Source organism: Alligator sinensis, unplaced genomic scaffold (assembly GCF_000455745.1).
Source record: "Alligator sinensis unplaced genomic scaffold, ASM45574v1 scaffold196_3, whole genome shotgun sequence".
In the NCBI taxonomy this organism is placed as follows: Eukaryota; Metazoa; Chordata; order Crocodylia; family Alligatoridae; genus Alligator; species Alligator sinensis.
The window spans coordinates 1695620-1711901 of NW_005842264.1; the positions used below are offsets into that span (position 1 = coordinate 1695620).

General features: G+C 39.6%; 1 protein-coding gene across 7 annotated transcripts in view; it reads right to left on the reverse strand.

Moving 5' to 3' along the window:
- PPP1R9A (protein phosphatase 1 regulatory subunit 9A) overlaps nucleotides 1-16282 on the reverse strand; it is a 110962-nt gene that overhangs the window by 38265 nt on the left and 56415 nt on the right. For 6 of the 7 annotated variants that reach the window (XR_003095038.1, XM_025209011.1, XM_025209009.1 and 3 more), the window contains 4 exons: nucleotides 11615-11668; nucleotides 8699-8928; nucleotides 6755-6851; nucleotides 6472-6643 (listed from right to left, as the gene is read on the reverse strand). Coding sequence is in view for 6 of the 7 variants with exons in the window: in XM_025209011.1 (XP_025064796.1) it covers nucleotides 6472-6643; nucleotides 6755-6851; nucleotides 8699-8928; nucleotides 11615-11668 (553 nt within the window). In the remaining variant the exon portion in view is untranslated. The remainder of the gene's footprint in view (nucleotides 1-6471; nucleotides 6644-6754; nucleotides 6852-8698; nucleotides 8929-11614; nucleotides 11669-16282) is intronic. The other variant, XM_025209010.1, reaches the window with a different exon arrangement.

Sequence of the window (16282 nt, forward strand, 5' to 3'; positions counted from 1 at the left end):
CGCGCATGATCAGAGGTCAGGGAAGCAGACCCTATGATGACAGGCTGAGAGCCCTGGGGCTCTTTAGCCTAGAAAAGCGCAGGCTCAGGGGTAATCTGATGGCCACCTATAAGTTTATTAGGGGTAACCACCAGTACCTGGGGGAACGTTTGTTCACCAGAGTGCCCCAAGGGATGACGACTAGGTCGAACGGTCATAAACTACTACAAGACCGTTTCAGGCTGGACATAAGGAAGAATTTCTTTACTGTCCGAGCCCCCAAGGTCTGGAACAGCCTGCCACCGGAGGTGGTTCAAGCGCCTACATTGAACACCTTCAAGAGCAAACTGGATGCTTATCTTGCTGGGATCCTATGACCCTAGCTGACTTCCGCCCTTTGGGCAGGGGGCTGGACTCGATGATCTTCCGAGGTCCCTTCCAGCACTAATGTCTATGAAATCTATGAACAACAACTGAACCCTTTATATGTGAACCCTCTGTGTCCTGCCACTTCAACTTTACTTCTCTTAGTATAGACATATTTCATTACCCAGGCTCTGTTTGGATTTTCTTTGTAATTTTTTGACAAATGATGGCCTTTGACAGATGCATACTGCTTAGACTTTGGAGAGTTTCACACACAACAAATGGCAATGTATATTCCATATTATGAGGTCCTAACTCATTTTTTCTTTCATTCTGATAAAACTTCTATTGAAGTCACTGACAGTTTATCAAAATTAGATCTTGAGGAGTCGTATTAAATTACATGATGTTAAGCCTGATCACACAGTGTTGACAGAAATAAGTTATATTTTCCCATGATGTCAGTTAGTGTCAAGACAAACATATATTTTAGAGAAGAGCCACTAGTTGAGAGCACACAACAGCTGTTATAATGTTAGGTTTGTATGATCCTGTAGTGATACAAGTTAGCCAAATTATCCTAACTTTGACCCTGAATGAAGCACCCTGTAACTTTACAGTCAAACAGATGCAACATTTGCAGCATAGCAGCCTATATCAGTTTCCACTGATATCAATACAATTGTTACATCCATCTATACCAGGGGTTGTCAACCAGGTGTATGCACACCCCCGGGGGTACCTGAGAAGGCCATAGGGGGTATGCACAGGTGGGGATGGAGTGCCGCCACACATCACCCTGCGCTGCCACATAGGTGCTTCCTGCCTGGCCGGATACAGGGGATGGGGGAAGCTTGCGCATGGTGGCAGCCACCACCCACTCCAGATTCAGCCATGCGCCACCCCCTCCCCCTGCTTCCAGCCACCGGGAGTACACTGATTCAAAAAGGTTGAAAACCCCTGTTCTATACCTTTAGTCATTCTTAAACCTATGGCTCTTATTACCAGCCAAGATAATATTAAATATGTTCCTTTTTACATAGACTATATGTCCTAATTTTCTGAAGAAGACAAGTCCCTGAGAGTTTCTAGTTGAGGATTGAGTAAACATTTCTGAAAGAACTAAGAAACTTGAATCTGATCCCATATGAACAGCCCCATTACAGGATTCTAATGCTGATGACTCATAGTGTATGTGACATACTCTTGGAACAAGCATTGTAAGAACTGAAAAGAGGAGAGTGGAGCTCACCACGTAACTGTCACAAAGACTGCATAATACACTACACATCACAGAACGCTGCTCAGGAGAAAAAAACTTACCAAAGAAATCATCAGGATCTCCCCACTTTACAGCTCCTTCTGTGAACATGCATACGGTGAGTAGATAATGAAAATATTACTAGACACATGGTAAGTGAATTTCTTAAAAACCTTACACAGGAATAACATTACTAAGAGCAGAATATTTCTTGGAATCTCAAGTTACCCTTGAGCACAGTTAAGAGAGTCCTTTATGGAATTTATTGAGTGAAGAAATATAATATTTTATTCAACATTTTATTCATTTCTTCATTTTGCAAGAGACTCTTTGGAATCTAAATATCAAACTAGGTTCTTCCTGTGTTTTCCATTATACTCAAATTAGGGTATGGAAAGTTAGTCATCTAAATCCACATACAGGCACCTAAGTAAGTGGTACAGCCTTTCAAAACTGCTGCATAAGTCAAACTGATTAAGATTTTTTTAACATAGTATCTGCCCCTAAAAAAATGTTGATTCACTGAAAGTGAAACAAGTTTGTGGAAACACATACATTTTGACAAAAGGTCATTAAAAATGTGACATGAAGCATTTTAACATTTTCATAAGAGGACAATTCATTTTTTTCATGTTATCCTAAAAGCACTTGAAATCTTGAACTTGGAATGATATATTCCAATTTAATCAAAGTAAAACATTTTGAGTCAAGCCAAAAGGAATAATTTTTTAGAGTTTTTTTTAATCAGAAATCTAAATTTTTGTTCTGTTCTGGAACGGAAGAAAATTTTGAACTTACAAACCTTTTACAAAATGGAAAATCTGTTTCTTAGCCACTTCTACTAAAATCCTACACCTCATCTTTTCAGAGTACTTACTAAACTCACAGGAGTATAAATAATCAGCATTTTTGAAAATCAAGCTTAGATACGATGATGGCAATTGCCTTAGATTAGATTTCAGTTCCACATCCACAGCTGTATTTAGTTGCCTATATGTGGAATCAGATATTTTCCTATATGCAACCACTTTTAAAATGTTAGCCTTATGTGATTAATGCTGAGATATGATGATGGCAATTGCCTTAGAATAGATTTCAGCTCCACATTCACAGCTGTATTGATTCTGTAGAATAACAGTTGTAAACATTCAGAAACATAAGCAGCTGTGATGCAGTCACAGGCAGCATGTACGCTGAATATTTTTTTGGTGATGTTCTTTTTTTTAACAAAACGACTTCTCTAAATCATACCACTCCTTAATCACTTTTGTCAAGAGCTCGACTAAAAACTTGACTGTAAACATTTTCTGTAATGGGACCGTTTGGGAGGTATACATTGACATTCTTATCATCATAACTACTTCTGTAAATTTCTGAGATTCCAAAGTAATAACTACTAGAAAGAAACACACCCAAGCCCTGTGCTGATTTATGGGAAGCAAATCTGCAAGGTCTGCATACCATATAGCAGAATGGTTTCAGCAGGACAATCTTTTTTTATTAGGTTAAACATAGTCGTTCAAATTGATTTGTATATAGAGCAATATTTAGTTTGTGTTCACATGTGAAATAATTGATAGAAATATCAATATTAATGAGGTATTCATATGTCTGACAAAATTGTTTTATTCAATGCATTTTTCTACACCAGTTTTAACTAGACTTTAAATATTATTAAATACTTATATAATAAAGAGCTCATAGCCCATGATCACAATCAGTGTCACTCCATGCAAGGGACTGTAGAAATATACAGGTAGGCATTTTTTCTGCCCCAAATTATTTTAATCTGATACCCCAAACCTACAATTAGCTCTACCTGGGCCTGAACTTTCTTCCTGGGAGGAACCAGCTGCAGCTGCTGGGGCCTAAAAATCTAACTGGAAGCCTGGTGATTACTACTGATTTTTCTTTGGTACAATCTGAACATCTGAATACCACCAGAGACAACTACAGGTAACACCTGATGTGCGATATCTAAAACCATGTTTACAGCTGGTTCTTTGGTTGCAGTGTATATCAAAACCTTAACTGACTATACAAAACCTTTACTAACGTGTGATACGGCTTTAGTAAAATCAGGATTTACCTGTATAGTAAGTTTCCTAGTTCACAAATTACTTTATTTGAGATGAAACATGAAATTCACTCAGTCTGGTAAGGTGCTCACAACCACCTGTCAGCATCAATGATGCCTGAGGGTGCTCAGTTTTTTTTGCAAAATCTTCTACACTGCAGTTATTAGGATTTTAAAGGCCCCTGGGAAATCAAGACCTGCCCAAGTGTTCACTCAGTTATTTTGGGCTGGAAACAATCTCTATAGATCTCTAGCCCTTCTTATTTGCCGATCTCCCATCTGAGGATTGATTTAATTATTCTTAAAATATGCATGATGCAGCTATGTCTAGTTTTAACTGTCTCTAGGGCTGGGGCCCCTACCACCTTCCCTAACAGCTTGCTTAACTACTTGATTAATTTTAATGGTGAAGTTATTATTTTTTACTTACATTTAATTCAATGTCTCATGATGCATGTTAAATACCTTTGATTTCTTGTTCTGTCATTATTAATTAATAAGTGTGATATTCCTTATGTTCTTGACAACATCTTTTTGAGAGTATAAAGAGATTTCCACTTCCTTCCAGACTGTGTCTGGCTCATTCTTTTACCTTACATTACATCAGAGGTGCTGCTGGCAAGATACTTATATTTCTTCTGAACTATCTCCAGGTTGCCGATACTTTATAAAAGCATATAGTCCAAACATGAATATGATGTGCAAACTGATTTTGGTGGGCCCCAGAGTCCTAACTGAGACCGTACCAGTTTGCAGAAGAAAAGAGCAATTACCTCATTTGGGACACTTCTGTTATTATGGAGTAATAGGGCACTGGGCTGTTACCTTTGTTTACTCATAGAATTTGTTGTTCATTATAATTCTCCTATTACTCTTCTCCAATGTACTAGTTCCTAGTTATTCCCCTCTCACTTCATGCTTTTGCATCTGACTATTCCTAATTTACCATCCCAGCCAGTTGGTGACAATTGAAATAAAAGTGCCGGAATCAGCTGCTGTAGGCAGAGGCAGAGATGTGGTGCACAGTTCTGCAGGGAGGTGGAGTGGCACAGTGCACCAGGCAGGCAGGCAGGCGGCTAGGCACTGTTACTGCCACCTGCATGTGCTCAGCCCAGCTCCTCCTGAGCAGAGGCTGGAGGAGGGGGGTGGGCTGAGCTGAACACTGCATGGCGCCCTGGGCGGTTGCACACATCCTCCTCCCCTAAGGCCACAACTGAGCAGCAGACAAGTTCACCCACTGAATTCTTTTCTCAGTGCCAAGAGTGACTTAGAGAGTGTCCCAAGTCTGTTAGGACACTTTCTTGGCACTGAGAACAGAATTTGGTGGGGTGACTTTGTCTGCCACACAGTGCCAGCCTTCGGGCATGTGTAGTCACACAGACGCCCCACACAGACATACACACACATGTAAACAGATCACAGCAGTGCTCTCACCCTGCCCCACCTCATTCCAGCTGATTTCCACTCCAGGCAGGAGTTGCCGCGTCCAGCCCAACCCCCACCTTCCCCCCCAACCACTGCTCAGCAGGAGCAGGGCCAGGCACGTGCGGGCAGCAGTAGCAGTGCCTGCGCACCCACCTGCGTGGTGCATCATGAAACTCCACCTCCCTGCTGGACTGAGCACTGCACTCCTGCCTGCCTGCCTCTGCTTGCAGCAGTACCACTGACTTGAGGGGCAGTGTCCTGGATTTCCTTAAAAATAATATGGTCACAAACCATAAACTTGTTTTTAAGTGTGATCTAGCTATAAACCAAAACTTGTTTTTAAGTGTGAAGAAAACCACTAGACCAAAACATTTAATTGGTACAATTTGCATTACAGCACTGCACAATAATCAGGTGTACGATAATAGACTATGTTATCTCCATTTCTATTACAGAACCATCAAGTAATGAGCTGTTTTTTGCTAGCTTAAAATCCACTGTAAATTTTTCATTAGAAAACAAACAACAGGGAAAAGGGAAAAGGTGGATTTTTGTATATGACTTTAATAAAAACATTTTTTCTGATTAAAATTTGTCGTGTTCTGCAAATATATAAAACACAAAACAAGACAACAGTGAGTTAAGCCATGTGAAATCTAATGACATCACAAACTAGAGATTCACTATCATGCCTAAAATGATGCTCTGACATGTCCATGCAATATGTAATATCTTCCCATTTATATATACAGATGAACAGAGACAAAACACATATGTACACATATAGGTGTGTATATATACACATATATACATACCTATCTGTAGGTAGATATATTTGAACCTATATACATACACTGTAAATACAAATAATTGGATATTCTTTGTACACACAAAAGGGATCCATTTACAATGGGTCATTTTTATGTTGCAATTCTCATTTTGCTAAATTTGCTTCTGATTGTTCTTTGGTTGACAATTGGTTGATAATTAAGGACATATGACACAGAAGGAGATACTATTTTCCCCTACTTTATTGACACAATGCAAATGCTGAATGAAACTTAAATATTGAAGGCATCCTATTGCAAATTATTTTGAGGTTTAATGAATCAGGCATGACCTCTGCTTTATTAACAGGTCGCAATCATTTACATTCACTGCTGAAAATGTATTTTACAACTATTTTGGTGCTCTGCACAGCCATTAGATGGAATACCACAAAGCATGTGCTATTAGATACAGCATTTTACTGAAATGACCAGATCACTATGATATTCATTTACTATTTACAGTAAAGCCCTAAATCATAATCATGAAATTCATGATAAAAATTAATGAGTGCTTTGGGTTGGTTCAAACAAACCTTGACTTAAGCCATCCAGGCAAGACACCTGCTTTGCATCTAGGTTCTCCACTGGATCTCCTCTGGAGACTTCTCCAAAAGATGTCTGCCTTTCAAAAATGTTGTTGTTGTTGTTAACTTGGCTCCCATTTTGCTTCAGTAGCCTGAAAACTTCAGCTTCCAAGTCTCTAATCTAAGAGAAACATATGCCATTATTAGCACAAATGTATCACTAGAACTACTTTTTCCAGATTATCAAACAGAATTACCTTAGTCTTCAGGCACTTGAGCAAATATTACTCACACGAGCTTGTAAGCCTTGAACCTCTGCAAGGTGCGCTTTCTCCAAATCTTCTATTTTTTTCCGTTCAGCTTCCTGACGCTTGATGAAGTCAAGTTCTCTTAGGGGCAAAAATACATTTGCTGGGATCAAAACAATCACATATTATAACAGTAAATTCTATTTACTAAAATGGTGCATGCTTTGTATTCATTTTCTTAAAATAATCCTGAGTTAAAAAGAGAGTTCCTGCTAATTAGAAGATCATGCACCATAAAAAAATCTCTTAGGTGAGTTAGGAGTTTGAGATAGATCCTCCAAAGAAGCTATGCAGGATCGCACTAGATGAGGATTTCTACTTCTTCCTTTCCTTTGAAAATCTAAGGTCGTGTATGGTCCCAATGGCACCATTCACAACAGGTGCTGCTTTCTTTTGGAGCACTTGCAAAATTCTAGTTTGGATAATGACATTTTTACCTATCTAAAATCACAGAATCATAAAAAATTAGGGTTGGAAGGGGCCTCAGGAGATCATCTAGTCCAACCTCCTACAGAACCATCCACAATCAGATCATGCCAGCCAAAGCTTTGTCTAGCCAGGTCTTAAAAACCTCCAAGAATGGAGATTCCATGACCTCTCTGAGTTACCTGTTCCAGTGCTTTACTACCCTCCTAATGAAAAAGTGTTTGCTAATATCCAACGTAAACTTCCCTTGCTGCAATTTGAAATCAGTGCTCCCTGTTCTGTTATCTGCCACCACTGAGAACAGTCTAGCGCCATCCTCTTTCGAACCTCCCTTCAGGTAATTGAAGGCTGCTATTAAATCCCTCTTCAGGCTTCTCTTCACCAGACAAAATAAGCCCAGTTTCATCAGCCTCTCCTTAGAAGTCATGTGCCCCACCCCCTTCACCATGTTCACTGCTCTCTTCTGCACTCTCTCCAATTTGTCTACACCCTTTCTGTAGGGCGTGGAGGCAAACTGGACACAGTACTCCAGATGTGGCCTCACCAATGCCAAATAGTGGGAAATAATCACTTCCCTCAATCTGCTGGCAACACTTCTACTAATGTAGCACAGCCTGCTGTTAGACTTATTTGCAACAGGGACACACTGTTGGCTCATATTCAGCTTATTGTCCAACTTAACTCCCAGATCCTTTTCTGCCAAGCTGCTGCTTAACCAGTTGGTTCCCAGCATGTACTGGCATATGGGACTGTGCCATTCTAAATGAATGACTTTGCACTTGTCCTTATTGAACCATAAATCATAAATCTGTAAACTATAAATCCGTCCTAGAGTTTCAGAGGTAAAGCATATTTGCTCTTTTCTGGTTTTTTTTATAGCTGGTTAATGCTGTTAAACAGCAGAGTTTCCTTCCAAACATACTGTGTTTCAGCAAGGGAGGAACAATTTCTATGTAAAATTCTTTGGGGAATGAGAGGTTCTCTATAAATGAATTAAATAGTTTCCGTGGTTAGCTGTCAGAAGTAGGAATCAAAATGAAACATTTCAGGTGTTTATTACCTAGTTCTGTTCAACTCAAAAAGTCTTAAGTATTCAGGAGGAAGAGGAAAAGCACAGTGTGACAGTCACACACTAATTTGCTGTTTGATGTTGTATCAGTACACAACAACGGAGAGTCAAACTGATACAACTTCATAACAAATCAAGGGAAGCGTTTCTAACCAAACATCAAGATGTCGTGCCACGATTGCTCTAGGCTGTGTGCAATTGTATTTAGTGACTTCATAGTTTTCCAACAGTTGAGGTTGAGAATTACAGATTAATCTCATGTTTATCATTAAAAAAAATCCTGTTCGATGCTAATGTTTCTCAGTGATAAATAGCCCAATGATTTTGATGTGAAAGTGAATAATGTGAAAACAGGGTCTGTATTTCAAGAGATGCAGTAATATGTGCCCATCTAGTCTCTAATTTAATCTGTCAGCCTGTGGTAACTTCTTACTTTTGCTGAAAGTCTTTGATCAATTTCTTTGCCTTGTTATATTTCTTCTCCAAAGCCTGATACTGGCTTTGAGTCTCTTTGAGGTGTTCATTCACAGTATGACACAGGGTTTGTGCCTCAATCCAGTAGCTCTCTAGTTTCATCATCCTTTCCTTATTCTCCTCAATGTTCTGTTGGAGTTGGGTCTTCTCCAGTTCCCATCTCACTTTCTCATTCTCAGCAGCCTGTAGCTGAACACAGCAAATTCATAGGCTAGTCAGTAAAAAGCTTCATTATTCAGCAATTTAGGATGATTTGAAATATTGTGAGCAGTAAATAGCTGTGTATTTGTGGTTCTAACGGTAAAAAACTGTTAAGACAAACAGTATTATAGTATAATGAAAACATTCTTTTACTATTTAACAAGGAAGAATAATGAACAAACTAATCTGAGTCTTTTGCCTTTGGTCTCCTGTGCAGCCTCTGTTTTCCTGTGGAATAAATAGGTTATTTTAAAATGCTGATGTTTCACTCGTAGTGCATGCTGGTGATTTCTCTGGTATATCCATTCACAGTGAGAATATATTTTGCTCCATGAACATGAACCAATGGCAGGAAACACTTATGTGACTATAAACTACGAAATTACAGGTATCTATTAGCAGGAATCTAATATCTTCAATATCTGATTTAACCAGAAAGCTATTTAGAAAACAAAAAAAGTTAGCTACCTCTAATTTAGTTCTCCGTCTTTCCAAAATTAGAACCGATTTGGTACTTTGAAACTATTGCCACATTTTCAGACCAGAATTATTTCTCAATCACAATCAACTTAATTTACAAAGCTAAATAAACAGATCAGGGGCTCAATACACTGAAGGTACATCAGCAAAACTACAATTACAATTTGGTTTGGAAGGTTTTTTGGAATTATATTGACACAAAGTTGTTAACTTAATATTTAATCTACTTCATAGCTGTTGAAAGGATAGAGAAATTCTGATTTTATTATAAAATGTAATCCTGATTTATTTTTAAACTCTATTGTTGGGATCAAAGCAATCACATATTCAAACATGAAATTAAATTAGCTTAAACAGTGTAAACTCTGTGTTAAAAAGAGAGTTCCTACTAATCATTCAATTATGAGCCATAAAAATGTCTTAGTTAAGTTAGAAATTTGAAGCTGCTCCTCCACACAAGCTATGATCACACACTAGATGAGGACTTGGATGTATCCCTTTTGTTTTGCAGTCTGAGGTCACGTGTGGTCCTGTAGCATCATTCGGAAGAGGTGTTACTTTCTTTTGGAGCACCTTCAGAACCAAACAAAATTGCAACTGCAAAACTGGGGTAATTTTGAAAGAAAAAATGCCTTCTATTTTATAAACCTCTGCCCTATAAAGTACTGTTCTTCCTAGCCTTGTGGCCACCAAGCATGTAAGACCTGCTTTACTTTAAGCATGAGTATTGTCCATTAACTAAGGAATATTCAATTCCTTTGTAACATTCTGTGATACCTAGGGATGAAAAATGTCATGTATGGTTTAGCTGTTGTTGTTGGTGGTGTTATTATTATTATTATCATCATTATTATCATTATTAAAGTTATTTGTAGTTGTAAGTGCTTGTCTGGATTAGGGCCAGAAAGCTCTGGCATTTGCAGATTCAAAACCACCAAATTTCCGAAAAGCAAATCATACTTTTCATCCCATTTACTTATCAAAAGTAGTTAATGCACCCTGGCAAAGCTGTACTGATGTTTTAAATGAGGCACACACAGAGACAATAACTTGTAGCCTGAATGGGTTTGTTCACCAGTAGATTCAATACCGGTTCTATTTCAAACTTTGGGAGAGGTACCTTTCAGGAAGAAAAGGACCACAGCCTCAGTCATGTAACTGAACCTGCAAAAGTGAATGCCTATCTCTCTGTAGCATCCCTATTAGGACAACAGGGCTCCTCATGGGCACAAGGGTCTGCCCATGTGGATCCAACTGCAAAGTCAAAGAGGAAGCTAGAAGAGAAAAACAAAAGAAAATGACTTCACAATTTCTTTTTAACAGATACCTGGCTGATCCAGCTGAGAAACAGGAAACAAAATACCTTGTGGATACAGATGTTATTTAGGAAAAAAATCTTAACTCTCTTCTAATAAAGAAAATGCTCTTCTGTCTTTCTTTAATTCCTTCTTTAATGTAGCTAAACTAGGCAGGAAAGATGGTATCATAAAACTTAACATTACTCAACAGCTGGATTATTATCAGTTGAATTTATAAAAGGTTATCCTAGTACAAGAAAGCCAAATATATGATGAGTACCTTTAATTTTTATTAAATACAGTAAATTAACTCTAATTTCTAAGAACAAATCAAGAAATAATTTTCTCCATGAATTGGACATATTTTGCCTTTATAAAATACATTTTAAACAGCACCGCAACAACACGCAGTAGTTTGTACTGCATGTAAAATGTGATTAAATACTTTAAAATAAATTAGTAGCTAATGAAAGGAAAATTATTTTTAAAACAAACAAAAAAACCCCAGTAACTCTTAAGGCAACTGCTAGTCAGAAAGCTTTCAAGGTGGCTACATTTATTCAACCAAAACATTATTTCAGGAATTGTGAAAGGAAATACACATAGTACCAGGCTAAAGGTATGTCATTTAGTCATTATGTTATCCTATATAACATTTATATTCAATTGAAGCTACATACATTGGCAATTTCTGTTAATAGAACTGTTTTAGATTTTGCTGAAACTTCAGATAGACAGTTTATACCAAGGCAAGTTCTAGCTATGCCACTCATGTTTCTTAAGCAGCCTTTCATAAAAAACAGGTTGGTTTCCTCACCCACAGTTACACATTTTTAGGTTTGCATTCACATTACAAAAAAAATACCAGCATGTATTAACTACATATTGATTCTTACCTTTGTTTTCAGCTTCTGAATTTCAGCCTCTGTAACTGCATGTTTGATTTGCAACTAAAATTGAAAGCATAAAATAAACAAGTGAACTATGATAGGGAGTGCTCCAGTATTTTTAAAGCTTGTGCTGCGAGTTGAATACATTACACAGCAGAAGGCCTAGAGAAGTGCTGCAGTGCAGTAGATTGTAAATTAAAATGTCTAGCTTGCAAAATGACTCAGTCTGTGCAAACTAATTAAAGATAGGATGCCGCCTAACCACTCATAATTTTAGATTTGGACACACAATCTGTCTGGCAAAGGCAAATATCTTGCACTTAAAAAAAAAAAAAAGATGCAATGCTGCTTGGCTTTGCTGTCCTCTGATCAGAATGTGAAAATGTCCCAGTGCATGCTGGTGTTCTCAGACAGTCCCAATGCATTGACAGTGCAGGCATGTAGCAGGGAATAAAAGCAGAGATATAGGATTGCATTGCTCTGCAATGGTGGAGAAATTTGAAGGGAAGATTCCATACATTTGTGTACCACAAACAGTGAGAAGGGGAAAAATGATGATCTCCTCATAGGGCTTACTCTCTCTGCAGTGGAGTTACTCTACCCAAAGCTAGGTTCACTCAAGTGAGAGAGCCCATGCTACAAAACAGCACTTGAGTACACAGAGTGAGTTCATCAGCAGTGTGCCGAGGCTGGATTAGTAACTGAAGAGCCATGACAACTTGAACTATAACCTGCAGCTGAGTTCCCACTGCATTACTGGAGCATCAGCAGCAGTGAAGCTTCAACTGACATCCCCTGACAGGCCAGAAGGCCTAACTTTAAAGTATCACTTAACGCAAACCAGCAATTTGTATGTGTGGACAGGAGTTGGATCAAAGCAAAACTCAAATTATAGCTTAAGTTAACACTACAGAGAAGACAAGCCCTTAGCCTCTCTATTTTATACATACCACACTTTCACATGACTGCCTTTGTCTGTGGTATATCAATGGAGAAGGTCTGTTATTTATTTTAATGCATATATTTAGATTTAAGGGTTGGCAACCTTGGATATGTATCTGGGTTGCCAAACTGTGCTTAAGCGTGTGTTGCCAGCATCTCGCTGGTATTTTTACCTAGGCAACTAGATTAGAGACTAACATGGATATGCCCACACACATGGAAATCTTACTTTCAACTGCAGTGTAACAAAAAAAGCTCTGAGCAAAAGTTATTTTTTTAAGATCTTCAGGTAAATCTGTTATAGTTTCCAGAAAGGTTATAGGTTAAAAAAACTGTGCATGACATCAAGGTGTGTTTAGTATTATTTAATTATTTATTGACAAAATGTACTGAAGTTATTCAACGTAACTAGAATCGTATGATTGGAAGGGACCTCTTGGGTCAGTGAGCCCAGCCGTCTGATACTGTAGATAGCTACCATCATACAAACCCTTTCATAAACCAATCAGGCTCCCATGTGTTGTGTTTAGACATCGAAAAACATGATCAACAGCTGATAAATCCATTCTTCAATAATGTGCAAAAAGCTTTTTGAAAAGTTTATATTGAACTAATATGCTTCACAGGGAATAGATTTTCCTAATCATGGGGTATTTATGGTGCATGAGAGATACAATGAACTATATTTAGCAAAGGAACAGCTATTTTCTAGGAGACACGGCTTTCTGTAAAACAGTGGTCAGTTCAGAGGGAAAAGTTCTTGAGCTGGCTGAATACACTTCAGAAGAATGGGACTTGTGATAAAAGGACAAGTCCTACTACCAGTGCCAGCATCTTTGTGGAAGTGGTAAGCTGCAGAGGGGCTTCACTTTCATGACAGGTCCCCTCTATAGAGATACCTGTCTGCAGAAAAACTAGCAGCTGCTTTGGTAGGATCCTCCTCCACAAATGCTGCTAGACTATAAAAATCTCCCCATGTTAAACTCCAGCTTTGACACATTAAACAGGCAATAACAACAGGCAGCACTGTCTTCTTAAGAAAAAAAAGTGTTTGTAATTTTCCAGAATTGGAAAATCACAGAACAGAATGGACAGTTGGATGGATACGTGGTGGTTATGATGGTGGGGAGCTTGGTGAAGAATGGTGCTAGAAAGTTGGCCTTTTCATAGGGACAGAGTTACGGTTACGGTTATAGTTTAGAGCAGCATTTCTCAACCCATGGGTCACGACCCAAAAGTGGGTCGCAAGAATATATGAAAGGGTCGCAAACAAACTTTAAAAATGGATTCTCCCTTTAAACGAGAAAAATGTAGGAAACTGTGGCTTTTCCCTTCCAGGCTGGCAGACTTCCAGCCTGCAAGGGGCTGCTTGCGTCCTCTCCCCCCGACATGCACGCTGGGGGCTGAGACCTGGGGGCAGCAGGTCAGGAGTGAGGGGGCACTGGGTCAGGACTGGCCATCTATGTTTACAAATGGGTCCTGCCTGGTACAAAAAAGGTTGAGAACCACTGGTCTAGAGTATCTTGGTCCTGTAAGTGCTATGATGCCAACCTCTAGCTGCTGTCAGAGCTGCACAGACTTTTAGTAGAAAAGATTCTACAACCAGCAAATATTTATAGCCTCTAGATGTAAGAGGTAATTTTCCAGTGCTGTTTACCTGGAGTGTCTCCCAAGGACCTTTGAGGGGCCTGACTCATGAGAGACCCTTTCCGGTTCTGATATATTGAGTCATATAGTACACAAATTAAACAAGAAATGATATAATCTTTAAGATAGTTGTTTCAAATTTGTCACCAACCCAGTTTACCTAATCTTTTTCTGCTTCTTTAAACTTTGGATGGACCCCAACTGTGGCCATGGCAAAAAAATAAAAATAAAAAATCTTTTCTCATTGCCTTAGGAATTGTCCAGACAGACCATTTATCTGAGAACAGAATAGACTTTTGATCAATTCCAATAGTTCACCACGCCACTGTATAGGTTGGGTTGTGCTGGTTTGCATTAAAGGACTTAATCTACACCTGCACTTAAATGTTCTGAAGCCTCTCGGATTTGAGTATTAAAAAAATTTACTTGATCTCAAGTAAATGTAGTCACTGACATGACTCCAGTTTTAGATTCTCGGAACCACGGGAATGCTGCAAGTGCAGCTTCTTTTGGATATAAGGACACCAGACAATATAGATACTACTGTTGGTCTGCCTTTCTATGTGCTTGTAACATAACCAATGATACTTTTTTGAACTGACAGAAGACCTCATCAAGCATTTCCCACAAATGTGAAAACTTGATTTCACTGCCAACAAGGAACCCCATTTTCTTCCACGCACATACTGATCAGATCAGCCAATTCTGAATATTATGCTGATTTGAATCCACAGGTATATTGGGAAATTTGGAATTCCTTTGTAGCTTTTAATCTAGTTCCTCTGTAGTTTTAATGGCTACTAATCCCCATCCCTCTGTTTCTGTACATTGTAGTAGGCTCCATTTATAAATTAAACTAAATCTTTCAGTGACACCTTAGTGATGGGCAATTATTTAAATCGGATGTTGAGCTGTAGCTGGGTTGACCTCACATTCACGTGAGATCCCTTCAATGTAGATTCTTCAAAATTATTATTTGTGAGCTCTCAACTGAATTACTTCAATGTTTTCTGTTTGTAAAGGCAAAATCCACTTCTGGATTCTTTCATTATTGACCTGATCCCAAGTTGTTCAGGATTCATGTGGGTATGGAAAATACCTAGTGAGTTTTATACCCTTTGGGGAAAACAATTGTATACATGAGACATCTCCTTAAAAGCAATTCAATATTGACATTTGGGATAGGGACAGACACTACACACAAACCAGTTTAAGTGATCAGAAACTGGTTTAAATCTGTAACAGAAGAGATATTCAGTGCACATAAAAACCAGTTTCAAAATGGCCGAAACCTGTTTGAGATGAACCTAGTTAAATGTAGTATCAGACTTAACTGATTTGGCTCAAACCGGTTTATGCAATGTCTGTCCCAGACCCCTTCCTAGTTTAACTTAAACTAGAGTCCCCCAGCATCCTAGCATGCTCTCTCGGCTGGGCTCTCTGCTCCAGCTCAGCAGGGCTGACCCCGCCCCTCTGCTCCCCAGCTGGAGCAGGGACAGGCAGGGACAGGCAGTGGTGGGGGTCTGGCCAGAGAGGAATTTCATTCCCCTGTCCCACTGGCAAGGACCCGAGCCAGGTCTGCCAGGTACTCCCCCCTCGCTGCTGCTGCAGCAGTGAGCCCCCATGGTCACTTAGGCATAGGGGGCACAGAGGGGGCTTATTCCCCAACCCAATGCCACTGGGGAAATGTAGCCGGGTCTGCCTGCCCTGACTGCCACTGTCACTGGCTCCCTGCTTGAGGCAAGCAGTAGAATAAACCCCCTCTGCCAGATGCCATAGGGAGGGGAGCAGGAAGGGACTTATTCCACCGCTTGCCCTAGGCACAGAGTGAGCGGTGGCAGCAGCAACTGGGGTGGGCAGACCTCACTGCGGTTCCCTGGGAGCAGTAAGGGGAATAACCCCACTCCCTGCTCCCTGCCTATGGGGCCCTGCTGGCCGGTGTCTGGCCCTGCAACTGCCCAGCTGCTGGATTGGCAAGGGGGGACTTACTATGACAGGGGCAGCAGGGAGTGCTGCCCCTGCTGCCCCTTTTTCTGGCAGGGGGCCCTGCTGCAGAGAGGGAAAAGCTGTTGTGGACTGCAGTGC